The sequence below is a fragment of the Pocillopora damicornis genome, chromosome 5 (assembly GCF_964200805.1).
Source record: "Pocillopora damicornis chromosome 5, jaPocDami1.2, whole genome shotgun sequence".
NCBI classification, from domain to species: Eukaryota; Metazoa; Cnidaria; class Anthozoa; order Scleractinia; family Pocilloporidae; genus Pocillopora; species Pocillopora damicornis.
This window is the reverse complement of record NC_142674.1, coordinates 356,841-374,265: the sequence shown is the minus strand read 5'-3', so window position 1 is coordinate 374,265 and position 17,425 is coordinate 356,841. Positions and strand designations below refer to the sequence as shown.

Sequence of the window (17,425 nt, the reverse complement as noted above, 5' to 3'; positions counted from 1 at the left end):
CTTGCTTGTAGCCATCGCCTCTCGTTTTTACTGCACAAATAGGGCAGCTACACAAGCTCCGACAGCGTCGCCGAAGAACCTTTCTGAACTACCACCTCCACACTCCCGTTTCCCTCGCGAGCATTTTGTATTCGAAATTAATCAAAACAAATTTATCAAACTTAAAACTCACTACATAAACTGCCTCGAAATATCCGGAAATTTGGAAATTTCGGAAATTTCCTGTTCCATATGCGATTTCTTTCAGCTTAAGTCGTACGTACAGATACTCTTTTATCCATGCATGACTTTTGAATATCCATCAATAGATTATAAAATGATATCCATGTCGTCATCCTTTATGTAGTAAGTTTAAAGTTTGGTAAATTTGTTTTGAGCATTCTGTCGAAAGTTACTTAGATGTTTATACGACCACTGTCGTGAAACGACTACAATCCATCCACTTCACTCGTCGACCTCCTGCACGTGATTTCAAAGTCCTTAAACCCGTTTTATTTGACCACCCAAATTTCTAAAACCTCAAACCCTGGGATTTTGTCAAATGGAAAGCTTATTTGATAGGAGAATAGCAATACAAAATGGCTAGGGGTTGAAAATCACTTCAATGACCTGAGCTCAACGTGGACGAGATTCTCCTTATCCCAAAAGACATAAGACGTTGCTATTCATAGCGCAAATAACCAAACACGACAGGCCCCAGTTGTTCGAAGGTTGGATAACGCTATCCACTGGATAAAACTCTATCCGGTGGATAACGCTATACGTTTTGCTATCACTTATTCGCCGGATGGCAATTTATCCGTTGGATAGCGTTATCCGTCTTTTATACAACTGGGCCCAGATTGCTAGATCTCTCAACGAAATAATAAAAAAGAGCCTCTATGTTTAATTATTTTCGGTAATTTTTATCTTGCAAATCACTGTTTTTACTTAAAAACTGCCAAAGGAGGTATGCACAAGGGTAAAATTACAGTTAATGATCGGTAAGAAATAGTTCTCCGACAGATCAAATTTTGAATTGGTCATAATTTTTCTGAAGGGAATGTTCTCTAAGGGTAAATCTCTGACCTCGGTAAGGAATAACTTGAGATTAAGAAGATTTTACTCGGACGTGGGACGTAGGACGTGAGCTGGATTTCCGGCATCTCGCAGATGGCCACGCAAACGGAAATGATCGGTCACGTGGCTACCGTTGAGTCCTGATAGACACGAAAGGAAAAATTCTTATGTAACATCCAACCATGCAAGGTCCTCGTATGTGGTATCAATTTTTCTTGGCCTCACAATATGCTTTGCAAGGTATACTATACGGACTTCAACTAAGATATCTTCCCATAATTCTGCGCAAATCTGGATCGTCGCTTCTTCTCGTGGGATCTCTGAATCTGCTGACGTTTCCTTGGCTTTTAAAATCTCTGTGGGCACCGATCATCGATATCTACGGTAACAAAACCTTTTGGCTCTCGACAAGTTATGCAGGAACTGCGCTTGCACTTTTACTTGCAAGGGTTGACGACAGAATTATTTTCATAACCTCATTGGTATTACTTAATCTATTTTCTGCCACGGTTGATTTGACGCTTGGAAAAATACTGCTGTCAAAATTTCATGGAGACCAATTATCAAGGGCAAGTTCACTTCAGATCATTGGCTACAAAATTGGCTTTTTAATAGGAGGAGGTCTGACTCTATTAGCTGCGGAGTATTCCTTAATGAGAAAAGAAATATTCTTTGCCCTAGCTATCTCTTATTTCTCCCTGATGGTGACACTTTTTGTCACGAAAAGCTACGTGACGCCCGACGTTTGTCCTAAACCTGAAATATTGCGTTACTCAGAGACCACACGGATGAGTGGGTTCTCGCGCACACCAGGGTTGCAATGGATGATAGCGTGCGCGTGTGTGTATAAATATGCGTCGCATTCTTCGCAGTCAATATTCACCATGTTCCTGGTAGATACCGGAGAGAGCCTAGGCCGTATTGGCTTCTTGTCTGGAATGGTGGGTCAAGGTATCTCAATTGCTGTTGCTTCTATGTGGGGAGTGGCTCTGACAGCAAAAAGGTGAGATGAAGGGGATTTGTAAATTTTTCATAGCTTTTTTTTTTTTTTTTCGTTTTTAAGATAGAATCTGCTCGTAAATGAAGACTGAAAATTAAAAGTAGCCTTTCTTTCGGCAATCTTACCAAAGTTTACTTCATCATTTGTCGCTGAGCCTTTAACCCGTGCAAAGTTGCGACCTTCCCCTAACCTTTTAACTCCCACATCACATTTGCAATTCTCCTTACTGTCAACAATACAATTCTTATAATGTTAGCTCAGAGAATTTAGCATTGGATCAACTAATTATCCCCAAATTGCTATATCTCTTTATTCTCATCACTTATCTGGTTGATATTGTACTATTATTGTAAGGAGAAATTCTGTCTTGGTCACTCATGGGAGTTGGAAGGTTAAGAAAAATCGGCAACGGAACCCAATTTTCCAATTTTCTAGGGGTGGAGGTCACTGTACACGAGCTGGGTGGTTTTTTTTATCTTAGAAGATATAATTTTACTTAAAAATATTCGGATATGTTTAGGAATGAACGTAGTGCCATACTCCAGTCGCACAAAATTTAAAGTACCGCACAGCACAATTTACCAAACGGCAACAAATTTTTTAAGGATGGGGAGGGTACACATACGTAAACCTGCTTTCTTTAAATTTGACACTTTTAGATTTATGGTATGGTAATAAAGTTAATACCCGTTGTTTTCATTTTTGTCCAATTCTAGGATACTTCCTACGCAGCTTTTCTTACTGACGTCCTTGTTATCTGTTTGTTCAGTTTTCGCTCAGCTTTGTGTTGTCTGGTTGAATGACACGAAGTTTATAGCCCTTGGTAAGTGTTAACTCCTGAGAGGGTCTGATTAGGAGTCATGTGCGGTGATACATTACTTTAGCTACTTTCCAATTACTCGCAATGTTCTGCTCTTTAGAAATTTACTTGACGTGTCAATCACGCAATGTGTCAAGGTGCCTCCATTTTCCTTGTGGACAGTTTCGTGAGTACACCGAAAACTCCATAGCTGAGCAATTCAATTGTCAAACGTCTGGCTTGTGCTTACGTGGAAACAACTAAGCAGCCTGACATCTTGATCACTAATTGTTTATCTAAGTTTCTATGTTTTTAACTTACAGTATACCTGATGCTCAGTGTAGTTCATGGGTCCCAGGCCACTCCTGTCTATACACTCATGTTGCGATGTTCCCAGAATGCACCCCCATCCGTGCAAACGACTTGTTACTCTTTCCTTGGTACTTTGGAAATTCTTGGTAAACAGTTGTCGTTGTTCATAGCAGGAGTCCTAACAGAGGCATTGGGATATGTAGCTGGTTTATACATCTCACTTGTGGTTTCCTTTTTTGTTATCATTTTAGTTTGGCATTGTCCGAAATATCTTCGATGCCCTTAAAGAATTGATTTTCAAAACATTACAATCAAACGGATGTGATGAAATAGTTTAATAGACAGAATAAGATAACAAATGTAGGGTGTTTCATTAGTGCTTCATGCAAATTAAAGCATAAAAAACGTGCTGAAATTCCTAGTCTTGCAGATTGGCGATTTGTTGCCTCTTACTGAAGCAAATTTTTGCGCCTCAAGGGGGTCGAGTACATCAAATCGAGGCTTACCAGTAAATTATACCGGATAAACTAGGGCAAATAAAAAAGCAGATAATATTTGTTTGAATGGTTTCTTTTGACTTCCCCACACATTTTTCTTAAGTTTTAATCAGGAGTTTCAACGCGTTAAGAAGCACGAGAGAGGAAAACCCTTACATACTTGGCCTAACAGATATACTTTATTCGATGCATGGTTAAATTGATAATTAAAGTGCCGAGGTAAGTGTCCACTCATTTTACATTTTGATCCGTCGAATAACGGATTTTTTTATTCCTTAATGTTTCTTTTCCCACCATTGTGACTTCTTGAAATACATCCTACGGCGTTATTTGAGGATCGCACCAATCGCGTCGGGCGTGCGCTTGAGACGAAAACAACTCAAATTTTATGTCCCTTATGACAAACAAAAAAAAAGCTTTTTCACTTCAAAGTTCATTGCTTGAGATCCTTAAGTAAGCCTTCTTTGCTCCACTTTTGGTCCAGTTCTTTGAAGTAATAACGGCAAGTCTAGGATGAGACAGAAATGAAAATCCAACAAGCGACTACCAACTACACCAAAGGCAGAAAAAACACCAACATCGGTCGCAACAGATTCAAATTTGAATTTTGAATATTTATGAAAAAAGTCAACAATTTTAATTGAGTTATATCAAAATATGTACCGACCACGTATTATCCTTCACTCTTGGTCAGCTGTTTTGTTGCTTTTACAGCAAATAAAATCTTGAACTTGACGAACGAAATAAAGAAACTCGGACAACTCGGCACAGATTGTTTCTGGTTCCCAGTCTTCTTCGTTGAGAAGCTGATCCCATTTTTCACAATGAAGGTGAATATCCGTCTAAAGGAAAAGAGAGAAATTAGTTCGAAAATTAATGAACCTCCTAGTTAACGACACCGCTGTTAATGAAAGATGACAGCGATTCAAACTAATGAACACCATATTTAAAAAAAAATCGGGTAATCTGATGAGGAAAAATTTTCTTTTTAACGATTAGATTATTCGCTCTCGATTTCTTTCACGTGATATTGAGTGAGGGCAGAAATCGATAGCGAATAATTTAATCCTTTCACTATAAATCTACTACTCGTTGGCAACGTAACATCGAGACAGGCTCTTTTCTCATTTTATATCGTTTGGAACTGTACATTGTTGGATCAACCTCCTGTACTCTGTGACTATCGCGGAAATAAATAACGGGAAGCGTAGCTACTCAGATTGCACCATTTGTGATTGAATGCTAAATTTGTACTAAAATAAGTTGTATTATAACTGTGTTGTTAACGACAAATTTTTCTACCGTCACTTTGTTTTCCTCGTCTCTGAGATTACTGTACCAGGATCTTTCATTAGAGACAATCATGGTAAATCCAGGCCGGGGGGTGAAGAGAGTCCGGCGGGAACATCTCTGATGAACGAAGTTAAATCCCCGGGGTAATTTCTCGTCCTCTGGAAGGCGTAACCCGTCGGCGTCGGAAAATGTCACCTTAGAAAGATAATTTGATATGAGGTGTGTCTCTTCTTCCTCGCGCACAAGGCTGTTGTTAGCAACTAAATCATCTGAGGAAAAAAACAGATAGATCAAACATTAATATTTATGTGGGTTTCGCATTCATTAACTCACTCGTCTATTATTTACTCACCTTTCCACCTTTGCTAATAGTTTAAGGATTTAAAGCATATTTTGCGTGAGTTTTAGGCTACAAAGCGGCCGTCTCGTCTGGCCAAAATTTATTCCAACAGAAACTTAGCTCTTGTAAACGAAACTGGACTGTTGACCCAAAAAATCGACCAGAATATCAACATAAGAATAAGTTCATACTTATCACATTCGCAACAAGGGAGGGAGATATAAATTAGTATGCATTAAGTTACTCACCCATTCACCTCTTACTCGCTCACTTTCTCGTTTTGCCCGCTCAGTCAGTCAGTGAATCAAAGGCGGTGAGTTTCTAAAGTAACTATGGTGCTACGTCAGTGGGGTAGGCAGGTAGTCAGGTAGTCAGGTAGTCAGTCCATCGATCACTCAGTCAGTCACTGAATGACTCATGCACCAAGTAATGCATATACGGTATGACACACACAGACAACTGGAGGTATAAGACCTTTGGGAGACTCACCCATAACTGCACGCAAGCTTATCCTGCAATCAACATCTGAACCAGGAAAAATGATGTTAACATCGAGAAATTTCTTGGAGTGTAAAACCAGCCACCCTCGACACCTCGCCTTTGTAGACTCATCTTCAAACCGCAGTTCTTCAACAACATTTTTCAGGTCATCGAAAGGAATCGGTATTTCTTCAAGTTTCTTTCCCACATCTTTATTTGCTACCCATACCTAAGTTGTCATGAAAAAAAAGCCACTTAAAAATTTGAAAAAAAGCCAAACACGAATAATTGAGACAACGCAATATTTTCATAATACATATAAGGTATTGTAGATGTCCAACAAGTTACAAAAAATAGCGAATGAGAAAGTTTTTAATCAATGAAAATCAGCATCAATCAGTTTTGAAAGAGTGTGTTCCTGAACTGTTCTGAACCTATATAAGAAGGAAATTAATGTGCTCAGCAATCCCCATTTAGCTATCCTATTATTATTTTCGCATATTATTATGCCTCTGCTCTTTTTTGCATCCACCATGGACAAGCATTCATTAAGGGAAGTTGCATTGCATTATGGGTACAGTTAACCTCCGGTGCATAAATTTGTGTATAACTTCGAAACGGAAACCGGTTCATGTCATTTCAAATGTTGAAAGTGGTAAACTTGCCTTAAATCGCATTGTTTGGCTTTTCGGGGACAAAAACGTCAAGTCATATCTTGCCATGAAGTCCTCCCCTATCTGATCACCAAATGTATCGCTCACCACCTTGTCAGCAAGGTTCACGCCCTCTTTAAATGTAGCACGCCATGCGTTTTTATTCTCTTCTGTTCTTTGAAACTTCTTGATTGAATTATCAATGCTCCATGTCTCCTCGAGGTCAGCTGATGACAAATGTGGTATTTCAATTGCTTGAGGGCTTACATCTTCAAAATGGTTTCTTTTTTATCTATGCAGACTAGGTCCAATTCCTTTAAAATTAATCAATCAACGACAAGATCTTTCGCTCTCGATTTCTATCACGTGATAGTTAGTAAGGGCGAAGCTCAAAGAAACTATCTCGTATAGAAATCGAAAGCGAATAATCTAATTTCCTTTACCATAGATCTACTAATTGCCCGAAGCCTAACAACAGAACAGACTCAAGTTTTTATTTTATTTTGATAACAACCATACAATGTTAGGTAACTCACGTTACTCACCATCCCGGAAAAGATAGCGAGTAACGAAAGGCTTAAACTCGAAACGTCATCCTTAGAAACCCTTTATTGTGACCCAATTTATGTTATCAACCCAGTTAATAAAACCAAGTTCTCTTTAAATACCTTCCAACCCCCCATCCCCCCTCACCGACGCAAATCAAGAGATTCTTTAGAAACTTACCCCCTTTATCCAGCGAGTACAATAGCCAATCAGAACGAAGCATTTGTAATAGGACGATAATCGATTTATGTTTAACACTAAACTGCAATGGATGATAGTGCGTTAATGGATGATAGGCTGTCGAAATTTTCTTCCTTTCCCTTAAAATTTCGAAGTAGAACTGAGAATTCTCCAGTTGATTAGTATAGGAAAGTCAGGTAACGCCTTGTTTATGGAGAACAAACATTACACCGCAGCGTTCTTATGACAAAGAAAGGAGGGCAAAGGTAGAGATACCTGTGTTTTACATCCCAATAATCTACTCACCTATTAATTATAAATTAGTTAAGCCTCACCTTCGTCTGGTTCCTTGATGACGATTTTTCCGAAATGACACCACAGGTTAGCTTTTTGATAATTTCCGGACCCAATTTCCATTTTCAAGCTCCTCAGGGATGTTAAAACCCTTTTCTCTATGCAGTCATCACATTTTGCAACAGCTTGATCGAGCGCATCAGCTCCCTATCATTAAAATCGATCCTGTCAGGTAGGGAGGCATTTCTTCCGTTGGATTATTGTATTTTTTCAGTTGCTTTGCATTGGAATTATATCATAAAATTCGACACCCACTACCTACTTAATCATTTAAATAAAACTAGCTAAACATCAGCAGTTTATTAGCTTAGTCATTACGTTCACGTGCGTCTATTATTTAACCCTGAACGGTCGTTTTTCGCTAACTTTGCACCGATATACCTGCAGACAGACAGAATGATTGCAGAGTGTTGACCCATAAACGCCTTTCACCATAAGCCACTTTTGGCACAAACCTTTGCATCCATATCGTATTCTTCACAAGGTTTCAAACGATACTGAGATGAACTTCCCAAAAGTATTGAGTGCTCCATTTCCTCTACAAGTTGTAATTCACAATCTTCCGGGAGATATTTGTCGTCTATACAGACGCAGACTGAGTTAACTCCGACTCTTGCCGCGGCCTAAAACAGAGCGAAAAAAAGCTTATCTGCCAAGCATTTCTATGGAACAAAGGTTTACAGTCAGTACAGGAAAATCGTTGACCTAAGTGAGAAAAAGACCTCCCCTCTGTTTTAAATAAGAGACACCTCACATTTGGTAGGGTTTATATTATTTATTTTCTTTAACATGAAATGATTTCAGTGTTAAACTCACCATTCTGCTTTTTATCACATACTCGGCATGCTTTGCGTTTCTCTCGGGTCCACTCACATACACTCGAGAATCGTGTCCTTTTGATTTCACTACAGCTCCAGTCATAATAGAAACACGTCGAAGTTCGTCTCCATCTGTTCCTTTTACTAGGTACTCAAACTTTTTTGGAATCTCAATTATTCGGAAGCGAGTTTCCTTCGGAAACGAAAGTTCACAAGAATGTACAATGTTTACGGAGAGTAGGAAAAGTAGATTCTCAGATATACACAAAAAACAGAGGCAGGCAGACAGACAGACAGACATGAAGACAAACAGAATCAGCGATAATTGACAACCATGCATGATCACAACTGCCTATTTAATTGGGTGCCAAGCAAACTGATTATCTGACTCTGGCTGAGATCACGACTGACTTCATGTCGGACTAAGGGACTCACAGAATTAGTTAGTGAGGCACCTATTTAGTGACTGGCTGAATGACTGACAGACTGACCGACTGACCGACTGGGTGACTGAAAAGCTGACCGAATGACTGAGTGCTGACTGAAACACTGTTAGACTAAATGACCTCCTGAATACTGACTTAATGATTGGCTTAATGTCTGACTGACTGACTGAATAACAGACTGAAGGACTTGCCGACTGACTGAATAACTGAATGGCTGAGTGGCTGACTGACTTACTCACTGACTTACTGACTGAGTTACCGACAAGCTAACAGAATGACTAACAAACTGACTGATTGACTGGTAGTTTAGTGTTAACAACGGGGTTGAAAACGTAAATTAGCCACCGTAAAGGGTAAAAATGCTGACGTTTCGAGCGTTAGCCCTTCGTCAGAGCGATTGGATCAGCTTTTTTACCCTTTACGGTGACTAATTTACGTTTTCAACCCAGTTGTTAACACTAAACTACCTGCTATACTCTCCCACCGACGCAGTACCACAGTTTCTTTAGAAACTTACCCCTTTATTCATTTGACTGATTGACTGATTAATTAACTTAGCGTCTGATTGACTGAGTGACTGGCTGACTGTATGACTGATTAACTGACTAAATTAATAACTAAGTAACCGACTGACAATCAGATTCACTGCATTCAAATGAATTCCAATCTAAGTAAATAGGAAAATCTGAGGAGTTACGACGACAGAAATAGTTCCACTTACTTACCAATTTCTCATGAATTAGCTCTCTTGCACGGGCCCTTTGCCTCTCATTACCACGAATAGCGAATCCACTGCGACCTCTTTGTGACTGATCACTAAGCTTCGCCCCTGACGTTTCTTGTATTTGAATTATTGTTCTTCCTTTCCTGCCGATTATTAAACCAATTTGGTTTTCAGGTACTGGCAGAAATTCATAGGTGTTCTCTTGAGTGCTCCTTCTAAGATCGTCATTTGTATTTCTGTTCAGAAGAGCCATTATGGAAAAACGTTTTTATCCTCATGTCATTTTCTAATACCCCTCTAAAAACAATGAATTCATAAATATAACATAATGTATAAAAGAAACAAGAAATAATCTTCCAAATTTCAAAAAAAGAAAAAACTTTCGACGGGGCTCGACTCCAAGCCCCACCCCCCTCCCTAGAGCCCCCTTTAGTGTTTGGCTCTCTCTCCCAGTTTCACCCTGTATATTTACATAATAAGGTGTAGAGCTTGCCAATCACACAGAAATTATAAAGAAATGCAAAAACAAGCCATATAGATACGGTATTTGAAAAATTTGTACGAATATGCAATTTAAACTTTGTCGCTGACACAGAAAAACCTTAAGCTGAGATACAATGAGGTAATCAGTCATTAATCATTGATCTACCACTCTCTAGGGATTGGTCACTATTTATCGCCAGGGGAAGGGGGAGGGGTCACGATAAAATTTTCACGATCTCCTGTAAGGCTCTTTAATATTCTTATCATCGCTCCCATTAGCAATTAATCAGCAGCCAATTTTTTACTGATCCCCTTTCCACTGACGATCCCCCTCAGTTCCCCCCTCACCTCTGTTATCCCCGCCCCAACCCTCTGACCCTCACTTCACCACCATCAAACCACCAACCTCCCCCCCCCCCCCCCGCCCTTAGTGTTAAAAATTTATAGCGGTGAATGCTTCCGGAAACATAATGAGACGCGAATGCGGAAAGCCGACTTGCGTGACAAAGAGATGTAATTGTGTGACCGTGCGTGACCAGAAATAACTGAAAATGACATCATCGTTCAAGCAAACAATTTGCCTCAAGGTCGCTAACAAAATTTCTTCAAGTCTAGAGCGCGAATTTATTTTTATTGTTTGTCACAAACTGATCACACTAGGTAAGTTTCTGCCAACGTCTAATATCAGGAGGTGTTGCAAAATTCGTCCGATTCGTTCGATTCGTTCCTTCGAACGACAGACCAAATGAATCGGAAATAGGAGTAAACAGAATAACAAGAATAAGAATAACAAATGCCTCACAGCGGCTGCCTCTACAAGGTAATTTAAAAAAAAAAAAAGTTTCTCGCTTGATGAGTTAAGGTTGACGAGATCTCTGTGAATGAAAATTCTCCTGACGAGGAACTAGTCGTGGATATTAATATGGGTGTGACTAAATGTCCGGCAGCCGGGCACGGTCACAAATAGACTAAATTCCCGGCAGTCAAAAATGTTCACGCAACTTCCACCGAAAGGTTCCTTCAAACTACTGAAGAGTATCAGATGTTTATTAAGAAATGTCAAGTGATTGCAAAAATTGGTTTGGTTTTTTAGTGGACAAACAGTCTCTGAGATTGTGCATATCGCTCGACAACCGAGTGTGCACAAGCTCGGAGAATTTTTCCACTTAAAAACCAAATAAACTTTTGGAATTGCCTGATATTCCTTAAAAGACATTTAATATTCTTAGGAACTTTGAAAGAACCTTCCGGTGGAAATTGCGTGAAAAGTTTTGACTGCCAAACATTTAGCCTATTTAAGACCGTGCCCGGCTGCCGGGCATTTAGTCACTGCGTCTTAATACTCCTTGCCCATTTAAAACGTCATTTCCAAATTCGCTTGTTTTACCTCTTTTCGCCGCCATTCGTCGATTCCTTTCGATTGTCACTCCTTTTGTCCATAGTGTCATCAAAATTATTCTTGTACTGACAAATAAAACTTGGCAAACTAGAAACTTACACCAATATCGAATTTCTATCATTCATAAACCGGAAGTACTTCCGCTTTCGCTTAATTATCTAGACCCTAGTCCTCCCGCACAGAAAAGTCAAACATTATGCGAGCAAATGATTTAAAAAGGAGAGCTAAGAAAAAAGGAAAGTACAATAACTGCTACCAGAATAACAAAAAAGGGCCTAAATGTTCCCATGATGAGGAATATACATGCATCGTGTAAAAAGCCGAAGTCTACTCTTCCCTAATGGAGAGTGCCATTGTGATCATGCATGTGAATTCATTAACGTATCTGCTCACGTGAGTTGGTCGCAAGGAGCCGACAATACTTCCGATGCAGGTTTTTATCATACGCTGTTGTTGTTGTTGTTGTTTTTTTTTTGTTATTATTTTTTATTTTTTTTGTTATTTAGTTCACTGTATTTAGTTTTTAACAAGGCCGTTATACAAACCACGTCAGGGTGGCACTTGTATAAACATTATCTATACTCTCTATCAAGACATTCTTCGATGGTGCAATTAAATGCTGTTAAGACTTTCACTTTCTAAAATAATATGTGTAAATTCACGAAAATCAAATTACAAAGGGCGGCGCACGTATTACAGGAAAGTAAACAAAGCTTTTTGTCTCAAGACCAGTCCTGTGACCGGATGACTTCTCTTACAATAAATACTCTATCCCAAAAACACAGCCTTTCTTGCTATTAATTTTTTTGTATTTACAAATTTAAAGAAAATGGGTTTTCCACCGTTCATCAGGCGTCCAAAGTTGTGCTGTTGCATCCTTGCACCAAGCGCGTGTTGTCAGGATGGTAATGACGTCTTCTCAATTGAGCCGTGGATTGAACAGCATTCACATTTAGTTAATCTATCACATTTTAGTTCTTGATCTCTGTACGTATCATATATTTAATCCTGCTCTTCATTGGCTTTTGGCTGAACCTAGTCTCCAATAGCCTCTTCATGTGGGGCCACGTGTGACTGAACTTTTCTCAGAAAATTTAGAAACTTCGGTAGCTTAGCAACGATCTGCTCTTGTTCCCAGTCTCCTTCATCAAAAGCTTCATCCCATTCTTTACAAGGCAGATGAATATCCGTCTTTTTTCATACGAAATCGAAACAAAATTAGACAATTAGAAAAGAAATGAAAGTTTGTAAGACTCCCATTGACTCAGAACAGATGACCAAAGAAATAAAAATGTAGGACAGCTAACTGGTTTAAAAGCTGACATTTTAAGCGTTAGCCTTTCGTCAGCGCTAACGAAGGACTATCACTCGAAACGTCAGCTTTGAACTCTTAACGGTGGCCAATTAACATAATCAGCTCAGTTGATGATGATATCAAATTGACTGTCTGAATGACTGACTGACGATTTGAGTGACTGACTGGCGGATTGGTAAGCTAGCTGGCTGGTGGACTGGCTGGCAGACTGACTGTTGGACTAGATCGCGGATTGGCTAGCGAACTGGCTAGCGGATTGGCTAGCTGACTGGCTGGAAGACTAGCTAACTTACTGGCTGGAGGACTGGCTGGCAGACTGGCTGGCGGACTGGCTTGGAGATTTCACACTTTATCGGTGAATTGGCTATCTAACTGGCTGGCGGACTGGCTGGCAGACTGACTGGTGGACTGGCTGGCGGATTGGCTGACGCACTTGCTAGCAGATTGCCTACCTGACTGGCTGGAGGACAGGCTAGCTGACTAGCTAGCAGATAGGCTAGTGGACTGGCTGATAGACTAGCCGGCGGACTGGCTGGTGGACTGGCTGACGGACTAGTTAGAAGACTGGCTCGCTGACTGGCTGGAGGACTGGCTAGCTGACTGGCTAACAGACTGGCTGAAGGACTGGCTGGCGGACAAGCTGGCGGACTGGCTGGCAGACTGGCGGATTGGCTGACGCACTTGCTAGCAGATTGGCTACCTGACTGGCTGGAGGACTGGCTAGCTGACTGGCTGGAAGATTGGCTAGTAGACTGGCTGGCGGACTAGCTGGCAGACTGGCTGGTGGACTGGCTGGCAGACCGGTCGGAGGACTGGTTAGCTGACTGGCTGGAGGACTGGCTAGCTGACTGGCTAACAGACTGGCTGAAGGACTGGCTAGCAGACTGGCTGGCAGACTAGCTGGTGGACCGGCTGGTGGACTGGCTGGCAGACTGGCTAGCCGAATAGCTAACTGACTGGCTGGTAGACTGGCTGACTCACTGAAGGACTGGTTGGCACACTGATTAGCTGACTGGCTGGAGGACTGGTTAGCAGACTGGCTAGCTGATTGCCTGGCAGACTGGCTGGCGGACTGTATGGTGGATTAGCGGGCAGACTGGCTGGCAGACTAGCTGACTCGCTGAAGGACTGGCTAGCGGACCGGCTGGCAGACTGGCTAGCCGAATAGCTAGCTGACAGGCTGGCAGATTGGCTAGCTGACTGTCAAGCAGACTGGCTGGAGGACTGTATGGCAAATTGGCTGGCAGACTGGATGGCAGACTAGCTGACTCGCTGAAGGACTGGTTGGCAGACTAACTAGCTGACTGGCTAGAGGACTGGTTAGCGGACTGGTTAGCTGGTTGGTTGGCAGACTGGCAGCTGGACTGGCTGGCAGACTGGCTGGCAGACTGTCCGGCAAATTGGCTAGCTGACTGGCTGGAAGACTGGCTGGCGGACTGGCTGGCAGATGGCTGGCTGACCGGCTGGCAGGCTGGCCTACTGACTGACTGATAGTGCTGACTAATTGACTAACTGACAAGCTGCCTAACTTATCGGTTGACAGACCGTAATTGTCTGAGCACCTGATTAAAAGACTAACTGACTGACCGATTGGCCAACTTTCGAATTAGCTGACCAGTGGACTGGCTTACGGGTTAGCTGGAATATCCACCGTTTCACTAGCTGACTAGCGGACTGACTGGCCGAATCAGTGTTCTACAGATGTTTTAATCTACAGACATACTGAATGACTTTTCGGTATCAACTGCAGACAGTTGACATGGATCACAACACGAGCAACGGTAAAGAACTCACAAGAATGACGAAGAGAATGCACAACTTGATTGTAGTGATACGTACCTTTACTTCTGTTTCGTCGAAGCTCCCTTCATCATGTTGATCAGTATTTACGTTTATAGCTTGGTCTTTACAAACAGTCAAAGCAAACTGTTCTCCATCCGTTGCTGGATACTGGTACGCTCTTCTAAAACTGCGACGTTGGTAAAAAAGTTCAAACCCATCTGGAGGCTCGGAGTTTGGTGGTAACTTCAGGTCACCTTGATCAATCTTCATGTTCATCAAGGAACTTTCAAGAATACTGCGCCGACAAGTTCTTTCGAGTCCATAGCTTTAAGCCAGTTGTCATCAGTAAGACTCAAAAGGGTTTAATTCCGATTCCATCTAGTCCTGTGACTTTATTATCAGTCCGCCAGCTAGTCCACCAGTCAGTTTGCTAGCCAGTCCTCCAGTCCTCCTTTTTCCTTTATCTTAAAAAATCTTGGTTTGTCAAATTTGCACAGCTTCATTCCCAGATAATCGCAATTAATTATTTCGGGTTTTGCTTCCAGGTATTTCCTACAGTAGCCTTGCGTGACGCGACTAAATCGGGGAAGTTTGAGGTCACACTAAATTAAATTTTTAATTTTTTGTTCACAAGCTCTGTTTTTGTCAAATGCGATATGCTACACATAATGGAAGCCATCCTTCTTTCCAGCGAAATGTAATCGGTCATTTGTCTCTGCATTAATCAGTTCCATGGTTCGTAATTTAGTGTTAACAACTGGGTTGAAAACGTAAGTTAGCCACCGTAAAGGGTAAAAAAGCTGACGTTTCGAGCGTTAGCCCTTCGTCAGAGCGATCAGAGGAATTGTGGGTTGTGTGTGTATTTATATGTAGAAAGTGGAGCTACGCCATTGGTGGGAATATGGTGACGAGAAAACAGGAATAAATTAGTTGAATGAAAAGCGCTTGTTGATTCCGTGGGGATTAAGAGTGCCGATTTGGAATATAAATTTTTGTTCTAGTGTTTTACGGCTTTCCGAACTGCCTAGATGTAAGGAAAGGCCGCAAACTGCCATATGCTGTTTAGAGTGATAAGGAAGATTAAAGTGTCTAGCGACTGGTTTGGATGCGTCCTTGTCATTTCTTTCCACATCGCGAAGGTGTTCTCGGAATCGGTCACCCAGTCGTCTTCCTGTTTCGCCGATGTATAACTTATTGCAATAAGTGCAAGTTATGCAGTAAATAACATTGGCGGAGGTACACGTAAAGTGATCAATGATCTTAATGGATCTTTTGGGTCCCGATATTTTCTCTACGTTATGAATGAAAGGACAAGTTTTGCATCGTGAGCGAGCGCATTTAAAAGTTCCAGATTGGTCATTGGTTAGAAATGAACTCCTGACTAAAAAGTTGCCTATGTTTTTGTCACGTTTGAATGAAATAAGTGGGGGTTGCGAAAAGATAGTGCCAGTCTCTGAATCGTTTTGGAGTAATTTAAAATTTTTAAGAATGATAGATTTAACTGCGTGGTTGTGAGGGTGAAATGTAAGAGTAAATGAAATGCGGTCAGTGTTCTCCTTCTCGGCCGTTTGTAGTGCTGCCTGTCGATAACAACAACAACAACAACAACGTATTTATTTAAAGAAATATAAAGTTTACAAAACTTCATGTCCTGCAAATAGCTACAATGCTAATCTAGGCAGGACAAGACTTTAACTAAAGGCGTTATTAAATTACATAAGAAAAAAGAAAAGAAGAAATACAAAAACATACAGAAAGAAACACCTTACATAGAAATTCAACTACAAGGGATTTTGTTATTTGAAAAAGACTAAAATTACAACTAGAGGTATATACAATATATCAGGTTAACTTCACAAAATATTCTATTAAAAAATTAACATTCAAATAATTATCTTCATTACCTAGAACATTAAGGAGTAGTGATTTAATTTTTTTACGAAAATTAGAAACGTTGAGAGTCTTAACAGAAAGTGGAATAGAATTCCAAATAGACACACCGATTCTAGTAAAAGATTTTTTCATTTTTTCAGTTCTAGAGAATTTGACAGAGAAGCATTCTTTTGCAGATAAACGCGTATTATAATGATGTTCTGTATTGATTTTCGCAAACTTATCGAGAAGACTTTTAGGAGCTGTCTTAGCATGAACGTCATACATTAAATAGCTTAACTGTTGAAAGAACAAAGACTGCAATGGAAGGCATTTTGATTCAATAAAAAAAGGGATTGCATGGTCTCTGGGTTTAGAAAAATAAATCAAAGGCAGAGCACATTTTTGCAGAACAAGTATCTTATTGAGGTAGGTCTGTGGACAGTTGCCCCATGCACAGATACCATAATTTAATAAGGAGAAATAAGTGCATGATATAAATTCAAAAGAAGACGCCGTGGAATGTAATGCCTCATTTTAGCAATTATTCCAACCGATCTACTAATTTTTTGGCGGATAAAGTCAATATGATGCTTCCATGATAGTTCAGAATCAATCATTATACCCAAATATTTAACAAAGTCCTTCATCTCTAGAGTTACTCTAGTATTTAAAGTTGGATTAAAAATCTTAATTTGAGGAATGAAAGGCATTCTTTTTTGGTGGGGACGAAAAATGACATAATTAGACTTTTTGACGTTGAGTGTTAGTTTGTTAGCATTAAGCCATTCGCTTACTTTCTCAAGTTCATTATTGACAGTTAGTTCAAGAGTACGTAAGTTGTCATTTGCATAAGTTAGACTTGTATCGTCTGCGAAAAGATAAAAAGTAAATTCCTTGGAAGATTTATGGATGTCATTAATATATAACAAAAATAACAAGGGTCCAAGTACAGAGCCTTGAGGCACTCCACATACGATCGTTTCAGTTTCAGATATGCATTTGTCTATTTCAATAGACTGTCGGCGATCTGAAAGATATGATCTAAACCAAGAATTTATAACTCCTCTTAT

The 17,425-nt window shown here is 40.4% G+C and overlaps 2 protein-coding genes across 2 annotated transcripts; one reads left to right on the top strand and one right to left on the bottom strand.

Moving 5' to 3' along the window:
- The first annotated feature begins 1,181 nt into the window (after positions 1-1,181).
- LOC113684089 (solute carrier family 33 member 2) lies at positions 1,182-3,723 on the top strand. Its single transcript, XM_027201407.2, has 3 exons — positions 1,182-2,062; positions 2,776-2,882; positions 3,182-3,723. The coding sequence occupies exons 1-3, from the start codon at positions 1,242-1,244 to the stop codon at positions 3,454-3,456; spliced, it is 1,203 nt and encodes a 400-aa protein (XP_027057208.2). The 5' UTR covers positions 1,182-1,241; the 3' UTR covers positions 3,457-3,723.
- Positions 3,724-4,243: 520 nt separating this feature from the next.
- Positions 4,244-11,514, bottom strand: LOC149044638 (uncharacterized). The gene is made up of 9 exons (XM_089207660.1): positions 11,372-11,514; positions 9,503-9,737; positions 8,330-8,524; positions 7,969-8,136; positions 7,495-7,660; positions 6,446-6,660; positions 5,790-6,009; positions 4,970-5,229; positions 4,244-4,509 (listed from the first exon to the last, which is right to left on the bottom strand). Exons 1-9 carry the CDS (start codon positions 11,422-11,424, stop codon positions 4,348-4,350), a joined length of 1,674 nt encoding a protein of 557 aa, XP_089063786.1. The 5' UTR covers positions 11,425-11,514; the 3' UTR covers positions 4,244-4,347.
- Positions 11,515-17,425: the final 5,911 nt, after the last annotated feature.

Coding starts and splice junctions, on each gene's coding strand:
- LOC113684089 (XM_027201407.2), top strand. CDS start 1,242: ATGCAAGGTCCTCGTATGTGGTATCAATTTTTCTTGGCCTCACAATAT. Junction 2,063..2,775: donor GTGGCTCTGACAGCAAAAAG/GTGAGATGAAGG, acceptor GTCCAATTCTAG/GATACTTCCTACGCAGCTTT. Junction 2,883..3,181: donor CACGAAGTTTATAGCCCTTG/GTAAGTGTTAAC, acceptor TTTAACTTACAG/TATACCTGATGCTCAGTGTA.
- LOC149044638 (XM_089207660.1), bottom strand. CDS start 11,424: ATGGACAAAAGGAGTGACAATCGAAAGGAATCGACGAATGGCGGCGAA. Junction 7,661..7,968: donor AATACGATATGGATGCAAAG/GTTTGTGCCAAA, acceptor TTTTAATGATAG/GGAGCTGATGCGCTCGATCA. Junction 6,010..6,445: donor GCCAAACAATGCGATTTAAG/GCAAGTTTACCA, acceptor ATGACAACTTAG/GTATGGGTAGCAAATAAAGA.